Source organism: Zootoca vivipara, chromosome 3 (assembly GCF_963506605.1).
Source record: "Zootoca vivipara chromosome 3, rZooViv1.1, whole genome shotgun sequence".
Taxonomy (NCBI): Eukaryota; Metazoa; Chordata; class Lepidosauria; order Squamata; family Lacertidae; genus Zootoca; species Zootoca vivipara.
This window is the reverse complement of record NC_083278.1, coordinates 110,586,987-110,607,617: the sequence shown is the minus strand read 5'-3', so window position 1 is coordinate 110,607,617 and position 20,631 is coordinate 110,586,987. Positions and strand designations below refer to the sequence as shown.

Below are 20,631 nucleotides of genomic sequence, written 5' to 3'. Positions count from 1 at the left end.
CTAACAGAACATTCAACAGACTGAATAATCAAATGTTCTTTAACACCGTTCTCACCTAGTCTCTCACGTATGGTAGCCCATTCACTCCCCATCTCTTACTTTCACAGTACCACTTGTGAAAGGAAGTTAAAATATATAGTATCATTCCATGCTAAAATAAAATATAGTCCAAAATTGGGGGTCGTCTTATATACAGATGGTGAATGCACAGGGGTTGAAGAAAAAAAAACACTACGAAAGCTTCCACCACCAGAGACATACTTCAAGGGGGAGGCGGGTGCAGCTTCCTGCAAGCATTGCCGCCTCCTTTCCCCCTCCCCAGCAGCACACAGTGAGCTCTTTCTCAGGCGTGCACACACGGGCGCAGGTCTTTGTGCTGCGCCACAAACAGTGCAAGGTATAGGGTGGCAACTGGAGCCCTGTGGCTGCACCAACAACTCTATGAGAGAAGTGCAACCTGGGCCTGCTTCACCCCTTTGGTCGGCTTGCAGTGTCGGTGCCCTGGAGAAAGCCAAAAAAAGTTCAACAGGGTGATCGCCCCCCCCCCCCCCGAAAGCTGAACAACTTCTATTTTTTTAAATTTTGGGTTAAAAAAAATAGGGGGTGTCTTATACGTGGGGGCGTCTTATACCCGGAAAAATACAGTACAGTGGTACCTCGGGTTACGAACACGATCTGTTCCGGGATGCAGTTCGTAAGCCGAAATGGTCGTAACCCGAAGCGCCATTTTGCACGTGCGCAAAGCGCAATTTCTGCGATTTTCACGCTTTGCACATGCGGCAAAAATACTTCCAGGTTTGCGGAGTTCGTAACCGAGGTGTTCGTAACCCGAGATGTTTGTAACCCGAGGTATGACTGTACTTCCATCTGAAGGTGAATATTGATTTTCATTTTTATCGTTCAGGATTAGAAGGACAAACAGCACTTTCAGTTTTATGGAGACTGGTTTTCTTCATGTTTTGTTGTAATGATGCTACGTTTTGCAACCTTGTGATCAGAGTCAGAATTGGAAATTACCTGCACCATGTATGGTAAATTTAGGTTATAGAATCAGGCTTTCTGAAATTATGTTGCAATCAGAAATGTGTTCTACAATGTACTACTACTTTGATTCTAACACTATCCACTCTTTTGAAGCGTAATAGAGGAAAGTGAAGCTCTCTCTCTCATGCATTAGCCAATTGAAAGTTTAAAAATCTTAGTATGTTATACTTCATACTTCAGTTAACATGCACCTTTATAAAGTGCACTGAGAAAATAGCAATTCCTATAAGATAATACAGCACTGTTCCAGAGAATATTAGGCATTTTTATAGAACACATTTGGTAAACATATACATTTGAAATTCATGTATTATGGTAGATGACATAACATACAAGAAACTAAAATTTCTTAAAATAAAGGATGTGTGTGTGTGTGTGTGTGTGTGTTTTATTTTCCTTTCCGTGTACATAAAACTACCAGAAAGCACTCATTTTAATGTTAGTCTTCCAGTTTACTTCATATGGATTATTTTATGTTTTGTAGGATACAGTGTAGCTGGTATTTGAAAAAGTTGTTGGATGGATACCAGCAAATTCTAAAACAGGTATGTTTGTGAAATGTGTTGCTGAACTTACTGAATACCAGTAGCTAGTGATGTTATAAATACTTGAGAAGGCCTGTAGCCTACAACCCATTTGCTTGCAAGTAAATATTTAGAGCGATTTTGTCATCTTGTGTAGGAATGCTTCAAAGTAAATGAATTTTTAGATCACAACAGAAGTGAGTGCTTATGACCCTGACCCTGAGTAGGGGAAGCTGAATCCCACAATGAAGTCTTTTTACCATCTACATGCAGCCGTTGGGAGAGATCATCAGGGGGTTTGGGCTGGGTGTTCATCAGTATGCGGATGATACCCAGCTCTACTTCTTTCAAATCAGAACCAGTGAAGGCGGTGAATGTCCTGTGTGAGTGCCTGGAGGCGGTTGGAGGATGGATGGTGGCTAACAAATTGAGATTGAATCCTGACAAGACAGAAGTACTGTTTGTGGGAGACAGAAGGCGGGCAGGTGTGGGGGACTCCCTGGTCCTGAATGGGGTAACTGTGCCCCTGAAGGACCAGGTGCGCAGCCTGGGAGTCATTTTGGACTCAAAGCTGTCCATGGAGGTGCAGGTCAATTCTGTATCCAGGGCAGCTGTTTATCAGCTCCATCAGGGTTACGCAGGCTGAAACCCTACCTGCCCGCTGACTGTCTCGCCAGAGTGGTGCATGCTCTAGTTATCTCTCGCTTGGACTACTGCAATGCGCTCTATGTACATTTGAAGGTGACCCGGAAACTACAATTAATCCAGAATGCGGCAGCTAGACTGGTGACTGGGAGCAGCCTCCGAGACCACATAACACCGGTCTTGAAAGACCTGCATTGGCTCCCAGTACGTTTCCGAACACAATTCAAAGTGTTGGTGCTGACCTTTAAAGCCCTAAACAGCCTCGGTCCAGTATACCTGAAGGAGCGTCTCCACCTCCATCGCTCTGCCTGGACACTGAGGTCCAGTGCCGAGAGCCTTCTGGCGTTTCCCTCGCTGTGAGAAGCCAAGTTACAGGGAACCAGGCAGAGGGCCTTCTCGGTAGTGGCACCCGCCCTGTGGAACGCCCTCCCACCAGATGTCAAAAAGAAAAACAACTACCAGACTTTTAGAGGACATCTGAAGGCAGCCCTGTTTAGGGAAGCTTTTAATCTTTAAGAAATTAGTATATTTTAATATTTCTGTTGGAAGCCGCCCAGAGTGGCTGGGGAAACCCAGCCAGATGGGCAGGGTATAAATAAATAAATAAATTATTATTATTATTATTATTATTATTATTATTATTATGGAGTGCTATTCCTTATTAGAGAGGGGGAAGAATGTGCTCCAAGCTTGGTTGACTGATAGTGTCTCTTTGAAAGATCTGGCATTCTGACTTAATGATGATGATGGGAGGACAATGTGGGAACAAAGTCATGGCTATGTAGCCATCTGCTTCACTAAATGTTTTCTTCATGGGAGGAAGGGCTGTAGCTCAGTGATAGAGCCTCTGCTTTGCATACAGAAGGTCCTAGGCATCTCCTGGTAGGCCTGGAAGAAGACCCCTCTCTGAAATCTTGGAGAGCCACTGCCAGACAATACTGAGCTAGGTGGACCAATGGTCTGACTTTGTACAAGGCATGTTGAGTGAGATACTTTCTAGGAAACACTTCAGAAGAGATTTGGGGAGTTGTGTGTAGAGATGATATTTCTCTCGAAATGTTGAAGCCATGGGAGCATTTTTTATTTCTCACTTTCTGCAAAATGGAGTCCTGTCTAGCTTTAACAGCTTTAACTCACATGCTATATGATTAAAAGCAGGCCAATGCAATAATATTAGCACAAAACATTACATGAAATAATTAACAAAAAGTAATTGTTTTTCAGCGGTTGCAGCATTCTTCGGATCTAGTCAGTTTCATGGTGGAGTTGAAGACTGTTTTGGTGAGGAACTATATTACAGAGAATTAGTGATCCTAATTTGTCTCCTTACTGTTTGCTTTTACTTACTTCTACAATAAGCAAGATACCCTATTTGCTAATCTTCCATAATAATTGCAGTTTTCTGGAATTGTGCTGGATCAGCAATTACTATTGCTTATGTAACCTCTTTTTACAAGTTACTAGTTAGAAACTGGGATATGATTTTCCAAATGCAACTGTTTTAAGATACAGTGGTACCTCTACTTACGAATTTAATGTGTTCCGAACGCACATTTGTAAGTTGAAAAAAATTGTAAGTTGAATCCCATAGGAATGCATTGGGAGAAAAAATTCGTAAGTAGAAGCAACCCTATATAAAAATTCGTAAGTAGAAAAAATCCTATCTAAACCGCATCAAAAATGGCAGATGGAGCTCCATTCGTAAGTAGAAACATTCGTAAGTAGAGTTATTCGTAAGTAGAGGTACCAATGTATGTACAAACTAACACATAACCATGTAAACAATAGCAGAACCATACATGGAGCATATTCAGTATAAAAAACTAATTACAGAGATGCAGTTACATATACAGTAGATCCTATAGACCCCAAACCACAATGATGAGTGACTCATGGGAGGGATGCTTATACAGTCGTACCTCGGGTTGCGAACACCTCGGGTTACGAACAACCCGGGTTGCGAACTGCGCAAACCCGGAAGTATTTTCGGCGCGCATGCGCAGAAGCGCCGCGCGCAAAGCGCCGTTTTCAGGTTACGAACTGCGATCCGGAACGGATCGCGTTCGTAACCCGAGGTACCACTGTATGACACTCTATTTCTATAATTTTTATTTTTTTTATAAAAAAAATGAGAACCAGTCTGCATCAAAATTGGCTGATTTGACTTTGCCCTGGACTATTTGTCTGTATCTAACTCAACACTCAGTTAAAACAATGTTCCATACATTTGCAAACCTCTGTTATTTTCATGGCCTTCAAATTTGTGGAAGATGGCTGTTTGAAGTAGAGAGCCTTTTTTGATTTGTGGAGACTCATACGTTTTGGAACCTTCTATTATTATTTTTAATAAACATTTTAATTAGATTTTCCAATTTAAATATCTAATCCATTTTCAAATTATACAAATTATGCAAATATCAATTAAACAATTAATCCAAATCCTCTGCCAAATTATACAAATTTGTCGACTTCCCATGCTTCAGACTCAGAAGGCCTAGCCCTAGAATCAAAGAATCATAGAGTTGGAAGAGACCACAAGGGCCATCCAGTCCAACCCCCTGCCGAGCAGGAAACACCATCAAAGCATTCTTGACATATGCCTGTCAAGCCTCTGCTTAAAGACCTCCAAAGAAGGAGACTCCACCACACTCCTTGGTAGCAAATTCCACTGCCGAACAGCTCTTACTGTCAGGAAGTTCTTCCTAATGTTTAGGTGGAATCTTCTTTCTTGTAATTTGAATCCCTTGCTCCGTGTCCGCTTTTCTGGAGCAGCAGAAAGCAACCTTTCTCCCTCATCTATATTATAGTCCTCCCTCTTATAGTCACTGCAATTCTTTTCAATATAGTCCACATCTTATTCCATAATCTATTATTATCTTCTTCTTTTCAAGTCACTGAGTTTTTCTGGCAAGCAAGATTAATCAAACCATATATGATTTTGTGTGAATTTATGCCATAATTCCCTTTTATAAATTTAGCACTGTCTCCTCGCATGCTGGTATCTTGCCAAGTCTATCCAGAAATCCAAAAATCCTTTTCACAGTTGGCAACCACAATCTTCAAATAATCCCAATAAATCAGATCTTAAAGCCTCTGTGATGATTTTCTCCAAGCTGCCACACAAAGCAGCCTTTTCAGGGGAGGTTTTGCCGAGTCACAACCGTATACACACATCTAATGTCATTATTTATGGCTCCCTCCCCCTTTGACTGCTGTTGCAGCTGGCTCTGTCTCTAAGATGGCGGAGGCTGTTTTTGTAACTGCGTCATATCTCAAACATTTCTTGACAAGTTTCCAACTGCTAATGAGCTTGCTTCTCTCAGATGTCCATAAATTTAGGGAATCTTTAGCCACATTCCAGGCAAGTCCCAAATTACAAAATTTAATTATTTATATTTTCAATTCACACAGTCTATATATTTAAAAAACCATATTACCGCAATACATTTCCAACATTCCGATCTCGCTTGCTTTATAAATGCTGTATATGGCTCTTCCAGAGGGAGGTTTGTTAAGTAAATAATAAAACACAATTATAGAGTTATAGCCTCTCGCCTTCTGCTCCGTCACATACCATTTCTTGCCTTGGTGGAAAAACATTCCTCAGTTATCTTGTTTTCTCAGTGGCTGTGCTTTGCAGAATAAATCTCCTTCCTTGTCTGAAGCATGTCCACAACTCATATCCAATTTCTCTCTTAAGTCATGGAGCCTGGTTAGCTCGTAAGAATCAGCGTCCAGGAGATCCAGACTCACACAGGGGCTTTCCATCCAGTGCCGCCAGCCCCTCCTTCCAAAGTTGAAGCTGGTGATGGGCATCTGCGGATGAGACTGCGTCTTCCCGTCCCCCCGGGGAAGATTTCGGGAGGCTGCGTACTCCCATTACAGCCTCGTTAATTACCCTGTGCAGGCCAGAGAGATGTTATTGTCAGCCATCTTCTACAGCGCTCAGGCGGAAGTCCATTTTGGAACCTTCTAAACACAGAGTGGAAAAAACAATGACAGAGGAAGCAGAGTTAGTGTGGCCATCCCCATTGTGCCCCTCATGTGTTTATTTCTTGGATTGGTAACCCCTGCATAGGGCTTGTTTGAATAGGCAGTATCTACCTTAGCTGAATATCAGATTAGAAGGGAAGAAAATGGTTACCTCTTAACTTCATTGCTGGCCATAAAGGAGGAGTATGAGGCAATGTGCATAGATTAATTTACCTGCCTATTTAAGTTCTTGGGTATGTCATGTGCAGCACAGTATTACTAGTGTAAGAATATCTCTTTATTGCTTATATATCCATCATAAAGGTGATTCCAGAGCTAAAAAATGAGAGGCATGCTTTATTTTGTTCTTATTTTACCATGACCATGGTTTCTGATTTATAACTTGCCAAACAGAAATGGAATAGGAACTGACCATTGCAAGGTGAAATCCAGTTGCAACTTCAAAAGAACCACAGTTTCATTCCTGTGAAAATGTTAAATTTCAGAACCTGGGAATTTGGATATTTTGGAGAAACCTGAGCTATTTTCAGCTGAATCTAAAGAGGCTCTCTATGACACTGTTTTTTAAAAAAGTACAATTGAGAGTACATACACACTTCGTTTGTTTGAACTTGCTTTTCTTCAAATATTTTTCCTGTTTGCTGATAATGTTTAGTGCTGAGGGCTTTTATAGACTATCATTTTTAGCACAGTGAATGTGCAGCAGTTATATACTTGTTGCTGAAGATCCAGATTCTTCTTGAGTAGCATATCATATTTTTCCAGCACTCAGGCAACAGTATTTTGTTGCAGGTTAAATGATACGCTTTTGTGCATTTCTTCTGCAAATGCTGTGCGAAATGATACTGCTACATGAGGGCACCTCTTGGATAGTGCTTCTGACTGTCTACTGATGAGCAGCATAATTCCCTTCATATCTGCACTATTTTATGACTTCTTATAATTTCTTTTAGAGGTTGATTGCTCTCTCATTGTGCCACTCAAGTGTGTACGTGCCTATGTAACCCTTTTAAGAAGAAAACTGCAGACACCAGCAAGGATTTCATGTTTCTTTCCCTCTCTCTGCAAAAATTCTACCATTTCATGATTTTTCTTCTTCTCTTTTTTACCCTAAGAGTGTGTCCTCCCCTTCCTGAGCTCTGAAGCACACAGATCTTTTTTTATTTTTCTGTTTAAAAAAGGCAAAACCCACAGCTAACCCATGCAGCAAGGCTATCATTTGCAATCCATTAGGTGTGGACAGGTGGTTGTTCTGCTGCCAGTAGATTGTGGCAAGGTGAAAGGCTGAGATTTATCACCTGATAAGCTCTTAGAACTTAGAAACTGCCATGATGCTTCTATCATACTACTCTTCATTTTTTAGGATGTTTCATATTAAACTTGTTGATAGCTCTGAGCTTCATTTTCTGAATCATACTGGAGTATATTTCCAGAAGGAACTTGGTCAGTGGTTGTGAATTTTCTAAATACGTATTTCCACTAGACATAGGTTTTATGTACCCCTTTCTCTTCACGATGTCCTTCTAGTTAGAGTGTTTGAGTGTTCCCATTTTTTTTAATCTCTGAGGCATGCTTCAAATTTGTATTCATATATGCATTGACAATGCCTGATTAAAAATGTGGAGAGATTTCTACCAAAGGGTTCAAAAGCAGTTTAATGGACCCAACCTTTATTAGTATGAGGACCCCCTTTTAACCGGGAAAAAAATGCAAACCCCCTCATTCCAATTGTTGCAATTTTAGGCTTCATTAATTGAGAACATACATAATGACAAAAAAAAATCTATTATGAATTTAATACGGTATAAAACCAATGTAGATCTATACAGAAGACAGCGCACACTGTGCTGTCAAATGAGCAATTATGATATGGTGCTATCTTGTACTTGTCTACTCAGAAGCAAGTCACAGTGAGTGCAAATTGGACTTACAGTGAGAGAAAGAAGTATTTGATCCCCTGCTAAATTTGCCCGTTTGCCCTCTGATGAAGAAATGACCAGTCCATAATTTTAATGGTAGGTTTATTGTAGCTGTGAGAGACAGAATAACAACAGGACAACCCCCAGAAACTCAGAAGATAAAAGTCAGAGATTGATGTGCATTAGTCGTAGAACAAATTGGCTCTTGAACGCCGCAAACCCGAAAGTAAGTGTTCTGATTTGCGAACATTTTTCAGAAGCCAAATGTCCGACACAGCTTCTGTTGCTTCTGATTGAGTGCAGGAAGCTCTTGCAGCCAATCAGAAGCCACACCTTGGTTTTCAAACTGTTTTGGGAGTCGAACGGACTCCCAGAATTGATTAAGTTTGAGAACCAAGGTACCACTGTATAGGGAATAATTTGTAAACTTCAGAAGACAAAATCTGTGTCGTGGTCCCCACCACATGTTTTGTGGAAACGGAAGGCACAAAGAATGAACAAAAGAGAGCAAATTGTGTAGTAACAAAATTTGGATGAGAAGAAAGAAACGGGGGGGGGGGGTTCCTAGACTCTGGGTGCAAAGAGTACAAGAGTTATTGGGAGAAAAGGGGGAGGCTGATGGAGGGAAATAGTTTTCTTCGGGAGAGGCTGTTCAAGCAGAGTCTGTTCCTCAGTGCTCTTGGAGCAAGCCCTGTGGGAGTTGTGGTGTCAGCTGCTGCTACGGATATCTCCTCCATGAGGTGCTTGGAATCCACTGCTGGCAGACCTGAGCAAGCAGGCTGAGCCATGAGCTGAGGAGTGGAGAAGCAGGAAGGGACCAGTTCTGTGGTGCTGACAAGGCACTGCCAGCAAGGCTTGAGGTGTAGAGGAATCAAACCCTAGCAAGTAAGTGTCCATAGCCTTCACACACTTACCTCAGTGTAAGTTCCATCGAATACACTGAAACTTCTGGGTAAACGTGCATAAGATTGCATCCATAAGCCTTGCTGAAAACAAGGAAACTTGTTTTAGTTATGAGTGTCTTTTGAATAGACATATAGATTTGCATTGTTAGCCATGACTAACCTTAGCTGGATTGGGATTCGTCTGAATGTATACAATCAGAATGAATATATATCTATCTATCTCTATATCTCTCTTTATATATCTCTATCTATTTATTGTTTAACACTTAACACTTAACAAATGTATAAGATGCTATATTTTTCAACAGGAAGTTGCTTTGAAAAACACACAAGAAGTTCATGCGCCTCCGTCTCCACACTATTACTCTGGTGTCATCGGAGATATACAAACTTTGGGATGGAATAAGTATGTCATGTTTAATAATTGTGATCTTCAATAAACTGTTTAGTCAATTTAACATACAACTTCTGTTTAAATAGTTTTTGTTATTATAACTATCCTTTAATTAAGTTCTTAACTTAGATTTTTTGAAAGGCCTTAAGAAGAACCTACAGGTCAAATCTTGTTTACAATTGAAAGTCTCTTCTACAGAGTTTATGTAGTATGGAATTGGGATTCCCCTCAGGGTAGTTAAGGGTAACTGGTCTTTGACTCCATTCTTTTTTGCTGGTTTCCTCAAAAAGAAAAAAGAAAAGAAAGAACAATTTGAGAAAGTCAGAGCTTAATTATTTCCCCTCTTCCTTAATTATTATAGGGTAGACAGAGGAAGGGGATCTTCCAGAATAACAGGTGCAAAACACTACCCTAGTTTCACAGGAGTATTCACTTCATTCTTGGAGGAGGTATATCATGCCGTGCCTTCATAGAAGTTACAAGGCTTTATCTTCCTGCCTGTATCAATTGGCTGGGGAAGGGTGGCAACCTCCAAAGCAGTTCTGTGGAACCACAAAGGTAGCAAAATGCACATAGGAGAAAGCAAGGGGTAACCTCTGGAGCTCCTCTGGAGCTCCAAATCCATCTGTACAAGTAACATTTCTTAATGCCCTCCCATGGACAGAAATCACTTGTCTCAAACCTGGCTGACATAGAGAAAAACAACTTATGGTACAGAGCCCCCACAGAACCCCACCCTTCACACACCCCTCTTCATTTTCTATTGCAGAGATCCACACCTTGAATCCTTATCTGGAACCATGGAGTAATAGTTATGTATTGCATGTAGAAGGACTCTGTAGGTTGTATTCAACTAACTTTTACTTGGAGACAGAGTTAATGGACCTATGTCAGTCAGTTTATGCAGAATACAATTTCATTGATTACAACCCTACGAATGGAAGTGGAGGAAGTGGTGGACACTGCTTCTGCTCGGGTTGCCATATATCTGAAATTTCCTGGATATACCCGGAATACTGCAGTTGGAAGCAGTGTCTGGGCGGAAATTGGCAAAAGGTCCAGGGAAATCCGGGCGTATGGCAACCCATGTCGGCAGTGCCATTTTTGCCAATTTACTCGTAAGAGCATCTGGTTTGCATGCAGAAAATCTATAGTTCAGTCCCTGGTATTTTCAGGTTAAGCTGGGAGACAGCTATTTCAAACCCAGAGAGCTACTGCCAGCCATAGACAATACTGAGCTAGATGGACCAAGGTTATGACTTGGTATAAATATGGCAGCTTCCTATGCTCCTAACATTAACAGTAACTTTGAACTCAGCTGAAAGCAAAGCTTCTTCTTGCACCCAGTTCTGTTTGCATTTCTGTTTTGTCCTACTCTTTTACAGTGGAACTTCTGTATGCATAATCTGTAGTGTGACTTAAATCTTCTACCTGTTATCCATTGAAATTTCACATAACATGAAAGTGGTCTTGTTGCCACAATGCAAGATAATGCTTTCACAAAGATTACTAATCATATATAAATTGCGGTGCTGAATTTCCTATAGTACCTGTATTTATAATTTGTTGACCAGAACAAGACAATCCAAGCATGTAATATCGATCGTGGCCTGACTGCTAGCTAATGGATGAGCACTTATACGTTTTATTATGTGTTTTGTATTTTAAATATCAAATAACTTTATTTTAATATTTTGTAAGTCACTCTGAGACATTTTGTAAAAAGTGATGAACAAATATTACATATATTTAATAATTATAATTGTCAGCGGGACTCCCTACAGGGAGCCTCCCCCCCATCATCCTGACCAGCACTTCGCCCAGCGAGAGAGAGAGCAGCGGGTCAGGCAGGGGGGGAATGAGGAGTGGAGCAGAGTGGGGGAGGGAAGGCTCAGCGAGGTATCGGAGCCCCTGCACCGCTCAAGCCAACTAGTGGAGGAGGGACGACTCAGCGATGTATCAGAGCCCCTGCACTGCCATAGCCAACAAGTGGAAGAGGGAGCACAGCCACTTCCGGCGCCCAAATTGAGGCACACACCCAAACGCAGGTTTAGGGGGTGGCGTTTTGGGGTCCCCAAGCTATTATGCTGGCCCCGGAGCAGAAGGGCGCCATTGCCAGATTCTGCGAGTGAGTAGGAGGTCATGTTTTCTGCTATCTGCACTGTAAATAGTATGCACAATAAAACCCTTAAAGACAGAACGGACTGGAACGTCTTTACCCGGGAGTAGCCACAACAATCACCTGACAATAATGAAAAAAGTTCATTGAAGAAAGAAATCCAAGCACAAAAGTCTTCTACTTTAAGAAACTGCAAAAATGGATCAAATAGTTGACAGGAAGTTTAATGTGTAGATAAGTGGAGGCTGACAAGAACATGCTGTGTGTGCCAAAGGTTCCAGTGATGGAAATCTGAAACATAGTGCTCACTGACCACAGCGTGAGCTCTGACACATAATGTAAATAACTCAGAGATATATGACTGCATTAAGCAGCTGGCTGCTGTATTTCAGTGATAAATCTGCAACAGCAGAAAGGGCTGTCATACAGATTATTTCTGATTAATATATTTGTAACAGACTAATAGGGGTAAGGCATAAATGAAATTACACAAGAACTTGTTTCTTTTCTTCTTCCAGGGTTGTTTTTGTAGATCCTTGTTTTAGTACCATCAGGTTAAAAGCAGAAGATTCCTGTGGCCGGGAACATCTAATAACATTGAAATTAAATCCAAAGGTGAATGAATGTTTTTATGGTTTGGGGAATGGGGAAGTACATTTCTAGGACTTGTGCCTCAGATATATTTTTAGTAGTTGATCAGTTGAGTAATAATAAAATTGATATATGTTTAAGCAAAGTTAAGAATCGTTATTAAAGACAGATACCTTTGTGATGGATGTAATTGCAACCTGTAGAAGTTTCTGATAGAAAATAACTATCCAAAGTAAAAATTCTACATCAATGGTTTTGCCAGTAGAAACTATTTCATATCCTTCTGGCTTGGTGTGGGCTGTAAATGTATCCATTCGCTTCATCATTGGTCAGTTTTGAAGCCCTCTAAAGATAAGTCACCCAGCAGGCTTTGTATTAGCTGAATGTTTTCCATTGAATTTTAACTACCTAGAAGTGGCCTTCCCTTGAATAAGAAACAATTCCCTGCATATGGATTACCTGGCCACAATTGTGGCTCCCTGGCATGTGTGTGGAGCACAGGTTACAGATTCCACCCCACCCCCCACCCACCCACCCACCCCCGAAAAAAACTGCTGCTAGAAGATAAGGGCAGTAAGCAAACCACATTGACACAGTAAGATGGTTTGGAAGGAAAGAGGTCTAAATGACTCCTACGAAGCATTCTTCTGTAGCTGGCTCTGGCATGTAGTTATTTGTTTGCTTTTCATTTAAAACATTTCTGTGCTATTCTTTAGTTAACAAAACTCCCGGAGTGGTTTGCAACAGTCATAACAATATCGGATGAAAGAATATAAATTAACAATGGCAGAATATTTTTTTAAAATTCACACACACACACACACACACACACACACACACACAGAGAGAGAGAGAGAGTGTTAAAAAAACACCAGCAACCAGTAAACATCAGATTAAAACCTGCTTGCATGCTGAAAAGACTGGGTAAATGAAATGTATTTGCCTGCTATTACTGAAGAGCTCAGCCTTACTGTTTGTTGTACTATGTATGCCGTAACAAATCTCCATGTTGTCTATATAGATGACAGATCAAGAAGAGGCTTGAGACAATAATGGCAAGGTTGAACTTGTGGTCCTTTATCAGCATATACACTATTCATTTTATTTTTTAATTTATTTTGTTAGAAAAGAAAAGAGACAATGACTGTTGTCTGCTCTAGAAGGGACTCTTCACCAGCTATGCTTAGTACCATGAGACTTCTGTAAAATGCAAATACCTGTTACTTTCTGTGAGTCAATCAAGTTATCCTCAGCACTAACAGATTTGACCTACTTAGAGTCTTGACAGAGGAAACCCCACACTTCCTGCACTGCCATCACTTGTAGTCACATCAGTGCTTATTAGCATTATTTGAGAATTAGCATTATTTGAGAACCCTCCACTTGACATATGCATAAAGAATCCTCTTTCTTGTATTTCACTCATCACCCTAGGGGGGAAATTGAATCCTAGTGGTACAGCCATGTAGATTCTGCTGGTAATCTATGTCCCCTTTTTTATAGGAATTCCCTCCCCAAGGATACCATCACCCTAAGCCCTCATGATGAGTCAATCCTAGGTTAGATTGTTGCAATCGTAGACAACATGAGTTGTGGGTTCAAGCCCTATATTGGCGAAAAAAGGATTCCTGTATCACGGGGTTGGACTAGATGATCCTCGTGGTCCCTTCCAACTCTACAATTCTGTGATTCTATAAGATTTCATAAGGAGCCTTTCAAGTTACCCACCATTGTCCTAGTGCTGAGGCCAGCCTCCTAATTTACTACAGCCCTTCTGACAAAGAACCTGTTCCTCTTCCTCCCACCTTTGGATATGTAATATTAATGCTTAAACCTTTCTTTCTTTCTTGAGCTGCTGTGTATTTACTTAACTTTCCTTTTTAACCTAATTCATGTCCATCTGACATCTGCTGATTTCTTTTCTCTCTATTTGGCACTGGGGCCCTTCTACCTCTACAAGCTTTTAACTTTAACATCAAAGTTTCTGGTTCAATTTAAATATCACCTGCATAATTGACTTCTTATTTCTGCAGCAACCTGTATGTCAGTATTTCCCTTTTGTAACAAATTGTATATTCTTAAATTCGAGACCCAATTTGTGTTCCTCCTAGATACTGTATGTGAACACTAATATGTAGGTTAGGTCACATGATTACACTCACCTCGAATTGGTAAAGGTAACCCTCCGGGGAGGGCATTCCACATGTCTGGTGCCAGTACTTAAAAGGCCATTTCTCCAGTCACCACCTCCCTCATGTTCAGACAGTGGGAGGATTTGAAGAAGGGCCTCTGATTATTACCTTAATACAGTGGTACATCAAGTTACAAAGGCCTCAGATTACAAACGCTTCAGGTTACAAACTCCACTAACCTGGAAGAGTTACCTCGAGTTGAGAACTTTGCCCCAGGATGAGAACAGAAATCATGTGCCGGTGGCGCAGCAGCAGCAAGAGGCCCCATTTGCGAAAGCATGCCTCTAGTTAAGAACAGTTTCAGGTTAAGAACGGACCTCTGGAACAAATTAAGTTCGTAACTAGAGTCACCACTGTAATTGAGCAGGCTTCTGTGAGAGAATATGATCCTGTAAATAGATGTTGGTAGGTTCAGGGCAATGGTAGGATTGTCATCTCGGTCAGGTGGAATTAGACCTGTTGCACCTTCAATTTAATCTGGTGACTCCAGTCCTCTGAGCCCAGTCTCTTTTAATTCATCTTACAACTCTCACTTTAAATCTTTAAATCAAAATTCTGATTTCTTTAAGTTTAATGAGATTACAGGGTGAATGCTAAAGCCTTCACTGCATCAGTTAAAATGTTCCTTGCAAAAAATAGTGTTCCCATTAAGTAAGATTCTTGCAGAAGCCAAGAGTGTTGCACATTCATAGCACTAATTCTTCATAGCTTTGTTTTATCTAAAGTGAGTATGTTGTTGGAAAATGAAGTAACTATTTTAGTTTTACTGTGCAATGACCAGATTATGCAAGTTGCCAGTTCTACCTAGTGGTCATCAATCAACTCTGTTTCACAAGATTATAGTGATGAAAGGATCAATTGTGTTTGTCCTTTTTAAAAATGTGTCTGGCATTTAAACTTGCCAAGGGAGAAAATTAATATATAAAACGTGTGCTTGGTGACACGGGATTTGATTTCTGGTAATATATGTAATAAATACACTGTGCAATGATGCTCATTCATATGTTATTTTTTATTTAAAGAACGTCAAGCAGAAAATGTTTGTGCATAGTCCACCAAAACTAAATTTATTTAATTCACATTTTTTAAAATTCTGCCATTGCAATCAATAGGACTTATGGTACTGAAAAGTGCAGAGTTTTGACTGGATCCTTCCTGATAGTATGCTAAAAGGTATGCAGGGGTTCTGCATTTTTGAAGAGCTGTTCTAGTAATCCTATATACATTGTTTTTTCTTAATAGGTGTTAGAAGGTTGTGTCCTTCCTGTCTTGGTGTAGATGTGATACTACCGATCTAATCATGATGGGGAGAGTACTACAGGCTTCTTTTCTCTCTCCTTCCTGTTCCTGTCTTTGTGAATTCTACTCTCTTCCATACTTGAGGGAGTTTTATAAAATATGCATGATGGAAGGAATATGGATAGAATTTTCTCTTCTTTCTCTTCTATAGTACTAGAAGTCTGTTTATATATACAATGAAATGGATAGGCAGAAGAATCAAGACGGACAAAAGAAAGCACTTCTTCTCATAACACATAATTAATTTATAGAATTTGTTCCCGCAAGATATAATGATGGACATTGGTTTAGATAGCTTTAAGTGAGGATTAGACATATTAATGAAGGATAAGATTATCAGTAGCTATTAGTCATGATGGCTAAGTGAAACCTCTCTGTTCAGAGGTAGTATATCGCTGAATATCAGCTACTGGGAGCAATAGTAGGAAACACCTACTGCCTCCTGTCCCGCTTGTGTGCTTCCTGGAATCCTCTTGTTGAGCACCATTGGAAGTAGATTGTAGGATTAGATGGACCATTGGTCTGATCCAGTAAGAGCTCCATTTATGTATTTATGTTCACCCCATTCTCTACTTTATGTTAGCAAATGCTAACCAAAGGCCTAAATCTCAGTGGAATGATAATCCTGTATCTGGATTGCACAGCATCAGATTTTATGAGAGTGGTGAAGTGATTGAATGTTCCTCCATACAAAAAGCATTTCCTGCACATGGACGAGAAGCTGGAACCCTCCCTAAAATTTAATTGATTGTGTGGACTCTGAAGTGGTATAGCCCAGACAAATGGATTAGTTCCTCAGTGAAAACCTAGGCCATAAAAAGGAGGGCTGGGATTTGGAGAAAGAAGTAGCCTATAGGTAACTTCCTGTCACCTTACCAAAGTTATTATTCTTGGTAGCAATTCAGCAAAGAAGTATTGACATGTTTGAATTCTTGGGGCTGGGGGCTCCGCTTAAACTCTGTTTTTAGGAGGCTACATGATTTGCTACCAAGAATGGAAGTCAGAGTGGAGGGCTTGTGGGCCCTTTTCCTCCTCTAATTCAAGCACTGATTGTAGGCACTGCATTATTTTAATAGACACCATATGAATGCCTTGAAAAAGGACTATCGACTAGTAATATTTGTTGAAAATGTCCATGCTTTTTTCATATCTAGTACAAAATAATATGTTACTATATGTAACAATCCAGGTTTTATTGAAGACTACAGTGAACTCCCCCCCCCCCCCATTCAGATCCACGTTATTGGGCTTGGTTTAATTTTCTGAGTCCATCATTATGGCAATACGTTAAAAACATAAATAGAACTCATATTCTTAAAAGCATAGAGCAAGCCCACACCTTTCTTGATAAGTGAAAGAGAGTGGTGTAGTCAATCCTGTAAAAGGAAAGCAGAATGTTAACTGACATCGGGTTCTTTAAACTCAGAAGAATGATTGTGTTAGTTTCTTGGGCAATTCTTTGTATTTTGTCTTTAAAAGGCTGAAAATAAATGCAGATGTGCTTGAGCATGGGGTTGTGTGTGTTAGTAGGTATAAAACACATTTTTAAACCATTTAGGTCTTGCATCAATTTATCAAAATTGCAGGCATATGATGTTTAGAAAATCTGGAGTACTTAAGCATACAGTTAGGAGTACCGTGTTTCCCCTATTTTAAGACGTAGTCATTTTATAAGACGTAGCAGGATTTTTACACTTTTGCGGAATTAAGCCATACCCCGAAAATAAGCCATACCCCGAGCCAGCAGAACCCAGCATGCTGGCCGCGGCAGGAAAAGGAGGGCTGCTGGGTTGGTGCCCGGAACTGGCTACTGCTGCTGCTGCTGCAGCGCCGCTTAGAATGAGACCGCCGAGCGCCCCAGCAGCGGGACCGACAAAGTGCCCAGCAACACAGCACGGAGCGCCCCAAGCGCCCCAAGCCACAACAGCAGGAGGAGGAGGTTTCAAAGGGCTATAGAGCACCGCTGGGTCCCGGAGACTCAGGGCGTTCCGCGCGCCGCCTCCTCTTTCTGCCGCGGCTCGGCACCTGGAACTGGTTGCTGCTGTTGCTGCTGCTGAAGCGCCGTGCAGCTCTCTATCCGTCCTCGCCCTCAACTGCTAATTTCTCCCTCACACACGGGCGGGGGGGGGGAGAAACAGGAGGAGGCACAAGCACCGCGCGCTCGGCCCTCTTTCGGTGCTCGCGCTCGCCGAGCTGTTGACCTGAAGCACAGAGGAGGCATGCACACGCACGCAAGAAAGGATGGGTGGGGGGAGGAGGAGAGCGGTGTTTGTGACACGCTCGCGAAAGAATGGCTGAGCAGCCGTGCGCACGGAACGGTGTCTCTCCCTCTGTGTGTGTGTGAGAGAGAGAGAAAAGGCGGGGAGCGAGGAAAGGAGACAACTGGGGCGGGGAAGAGGAGGAGGAGGCTTTCCGCAAGGCGGAGGACTGAGAGACGCTACCAAACAGGAAGCGCTGCCACCAAGCCAGGAGCCGCTCCGCGCTTCCCTCGGCAAAAAAGGCGCGACCTGCAGCTGTCACAAAAGCCTCCCCGAGCCCAGCTGACTGGCGGCTGTCAGAGCGCAGACAAGGAAAAGCCTGGCGAACCGCTGACAAGCGGGTTCAAGCCGCTTGTCAATGGACTCAACAAAGGAGGGGGAGGGAGTGGAAGCCTCCGCACACAACAGCACCCCTCCAAAGGCGCCACAAGCCAGCCCTAAAACTGGACACGTGGCCTGAGGCGCGCGAAAATGGCACCCTGCCGCCCAAATACCGGTAGCTGGCGGCGGTTAGAGCGCTCCCGCTCAGAGCGCTAGCCTAGAGCACGGAAAACATGGCAAAAGCTTAAAATTAGCCCGGCCACTAAAGCGCTCTCGCTCCCAGCGCAAGCAAACGGAGCGTTCTGGACTGCTCCCCCTTCAAGCAGCTAAAAAGCCGCTCGACGAAGCCTATGCAACCGAAAAAATTACCCCCCCCAAGCCGCACCCCCCAGCAGGGAACACGCAGTGAAGGTATGGCTCTAGGAGGATGAGGGGGTGGGAGTGGGGGTGGGGAAGGGTTAGGGTGGGACAGGGCGGGGATAAGAAGGGATTAGGAAATCAAGGAAACACAAGGGAAACAACGATCCAGCAAGCCTCCTCCGGCTCCCAGAGGCTCGGGGCGCTCCGCGCGCGCTGCTGGGCGACAACCCGGCAAGCCGCCTCCTTGTGTTGTAAGAAGACTAGACTCAGCAGCAGAATAGAAATAAATGCAAAACTGCTTGCACACACCAAATATTTTCCTTATTTTGTGTATCACTTTGCATCTTACTTAAGACACCCACCGAAAATAAGCCACCCTGTGGTTTTTTTGAGGAAAAAAGTTATAAGACGGTGTCTTAAAAAAGGGGAAACACGGTACTTGTCTTTTGCACAACTGCAGTCCTAACCACAGGGTGTAAATCTCACTGATCATCTCAGTAAACATGCCTAGAATCACATACTTATTGTTATTCATTTTCCCCTTCCGTTGTGTGACGTTTTAAGAAACATATACCTAACTGGTACTGAGTCTAGACTAATTTTCACACTGACTCATTTCTATTCTATTCTAATATATTTTCTCTCTGATGCAGTAAAGGCTGAAAAGCTAATAGTCTGCACATCTCAACCCAAACTGCCCTCTATGGTCAATCAATTGTCAGGAAGTGGGATGACTTAATCCAGACATAGGCAACCTTGGCTCTCCAGATGTTTTGGAACTACAACTCCCATGATCCCTAGCTAACAGGGCCAGTGGTCAGGAATCATGGGAGTTGTAGTTCCAAAACATCTGGAGAGCCAAGTTTGCCTATGCCTGGATTAACCCAACACCTTCTGTCCTAAAGATAAGGTGTGTGGCGGAAGAAAATGGTGCATGCCTTCCCTTCTTCGGCTGCATTTCCCTAACCACTCCCTCTTCATTTTGTGACTTGTTCAAAAGTCATTAGTGTAACTGACTGAAAAGAGCATGATAAACTGACAAAGCATAAGAGCTTTTGCAAGCTATAAAAGTTTCCTTTAAAAATGGAAAGTACAGCGGGGGACATGAACCATGGTAGGCGTAATAAAATATAAGTGTAAATTTGAATACCAAGTAGCCAGAGAAATAAAAATAAATGTAAGTGTAGCATAGGTGAGGAGCAGGTGTGAGAATCAGTGAGAGATTACCAGAAGCGGATATAAAGTTATAGAGAAGCTAAACTTCATTACCATAAAAGCCAATTGGATGTGGTCTACTACTGAATTAAGTTTAGCAGGGACCATAGCATTAGAAAACAAAGTAGAAGGATAATACATTCAGAGTAGTAGATGGCAAGTATGCAGGATTAATGTTGGGTGGATTCATTTGGGAAGGTTTAAGTTGTATTTATATTTAACCTCACTTCCTCTTAACACCTCAAATGTTCGTGTTCTGCCTTTTAATCAAGAGTTTTATGAAGGTGGATTAGGGGAAAGGTAGTGGTCTTTTCATCAGTGCTTCTCTTTCAGTTTCAAACTTGGTTTTTTACATTGCGTTCAGTTGCATGTACAAGTCCATCTTATATCAGTAGGACTTGCATTATATAAATATGTATGTATGTATGTATGTATGTATGGTATGTATGTACAGTTCATGTGAGCACTGGAATCAGTGGAAATTGGAGCATTAACTTCTGTTATGCTGGATCAGTCACCTCTTGTTTTCTTCCCATAGGTTCCAGAACACTTTAGTTATGCATATGGCAGTGTTGTTAGGTTTATTAAGTTTAAAACTCATCTTGGGGCTCAACTTGTGACAGGTGGCCAGAAGATTTTTTGTGACAAGAAAATGTCCTACTTTGTCTTTGCATATATAGAAAGAGATTGTGTAAAATATTATATATAGGATGCACATAAGGCAGAAAGCCTTTTTCCTGTTAACATTCTGTGCTTCCCAGAGAGGTCTGCTTTGAAACCCCAGAATACCTGGTTTGTTCAAATTCTATTTACTCTCAGGGGTGGCCCATGTCTGCGCTGCCCCTTCTGAAG

General features: G+C 41.8%; 1 protein-coding gene across 2 annotated transcripts in view; it reads left to right on the top strand.

Moving 5' to 3' along the window:
• The window catches only part of FANCL (FA complementation group L), a 50,093-nt gene that overhangs the window by 12,354 nt on the left and 17,108 nt on the right, over positions 1–20,631 (top strand). For both annotated transcript variants that reach the window (XM_035110929.2, XM_060273145.1), the window contains exons 3-6: positions 1,529–1,589; positions 3,438–3,494; positions 9,339–9,436; positions 12,062–12,158. In XM_035110929.2, the coding sequence (XP_034966820.2) occupies positions 1,529–1,589; positions 3,438–3,494; positions 9,339–9,436; positions 12,062–12,158 (313 nt within the window). The remainder of the gene's footprint in view (positions 1–1,528; positions 1,590–3,437; positions 3,495–9,338; positions 9,437–12,061; positions 12,159–20,631) is intronic.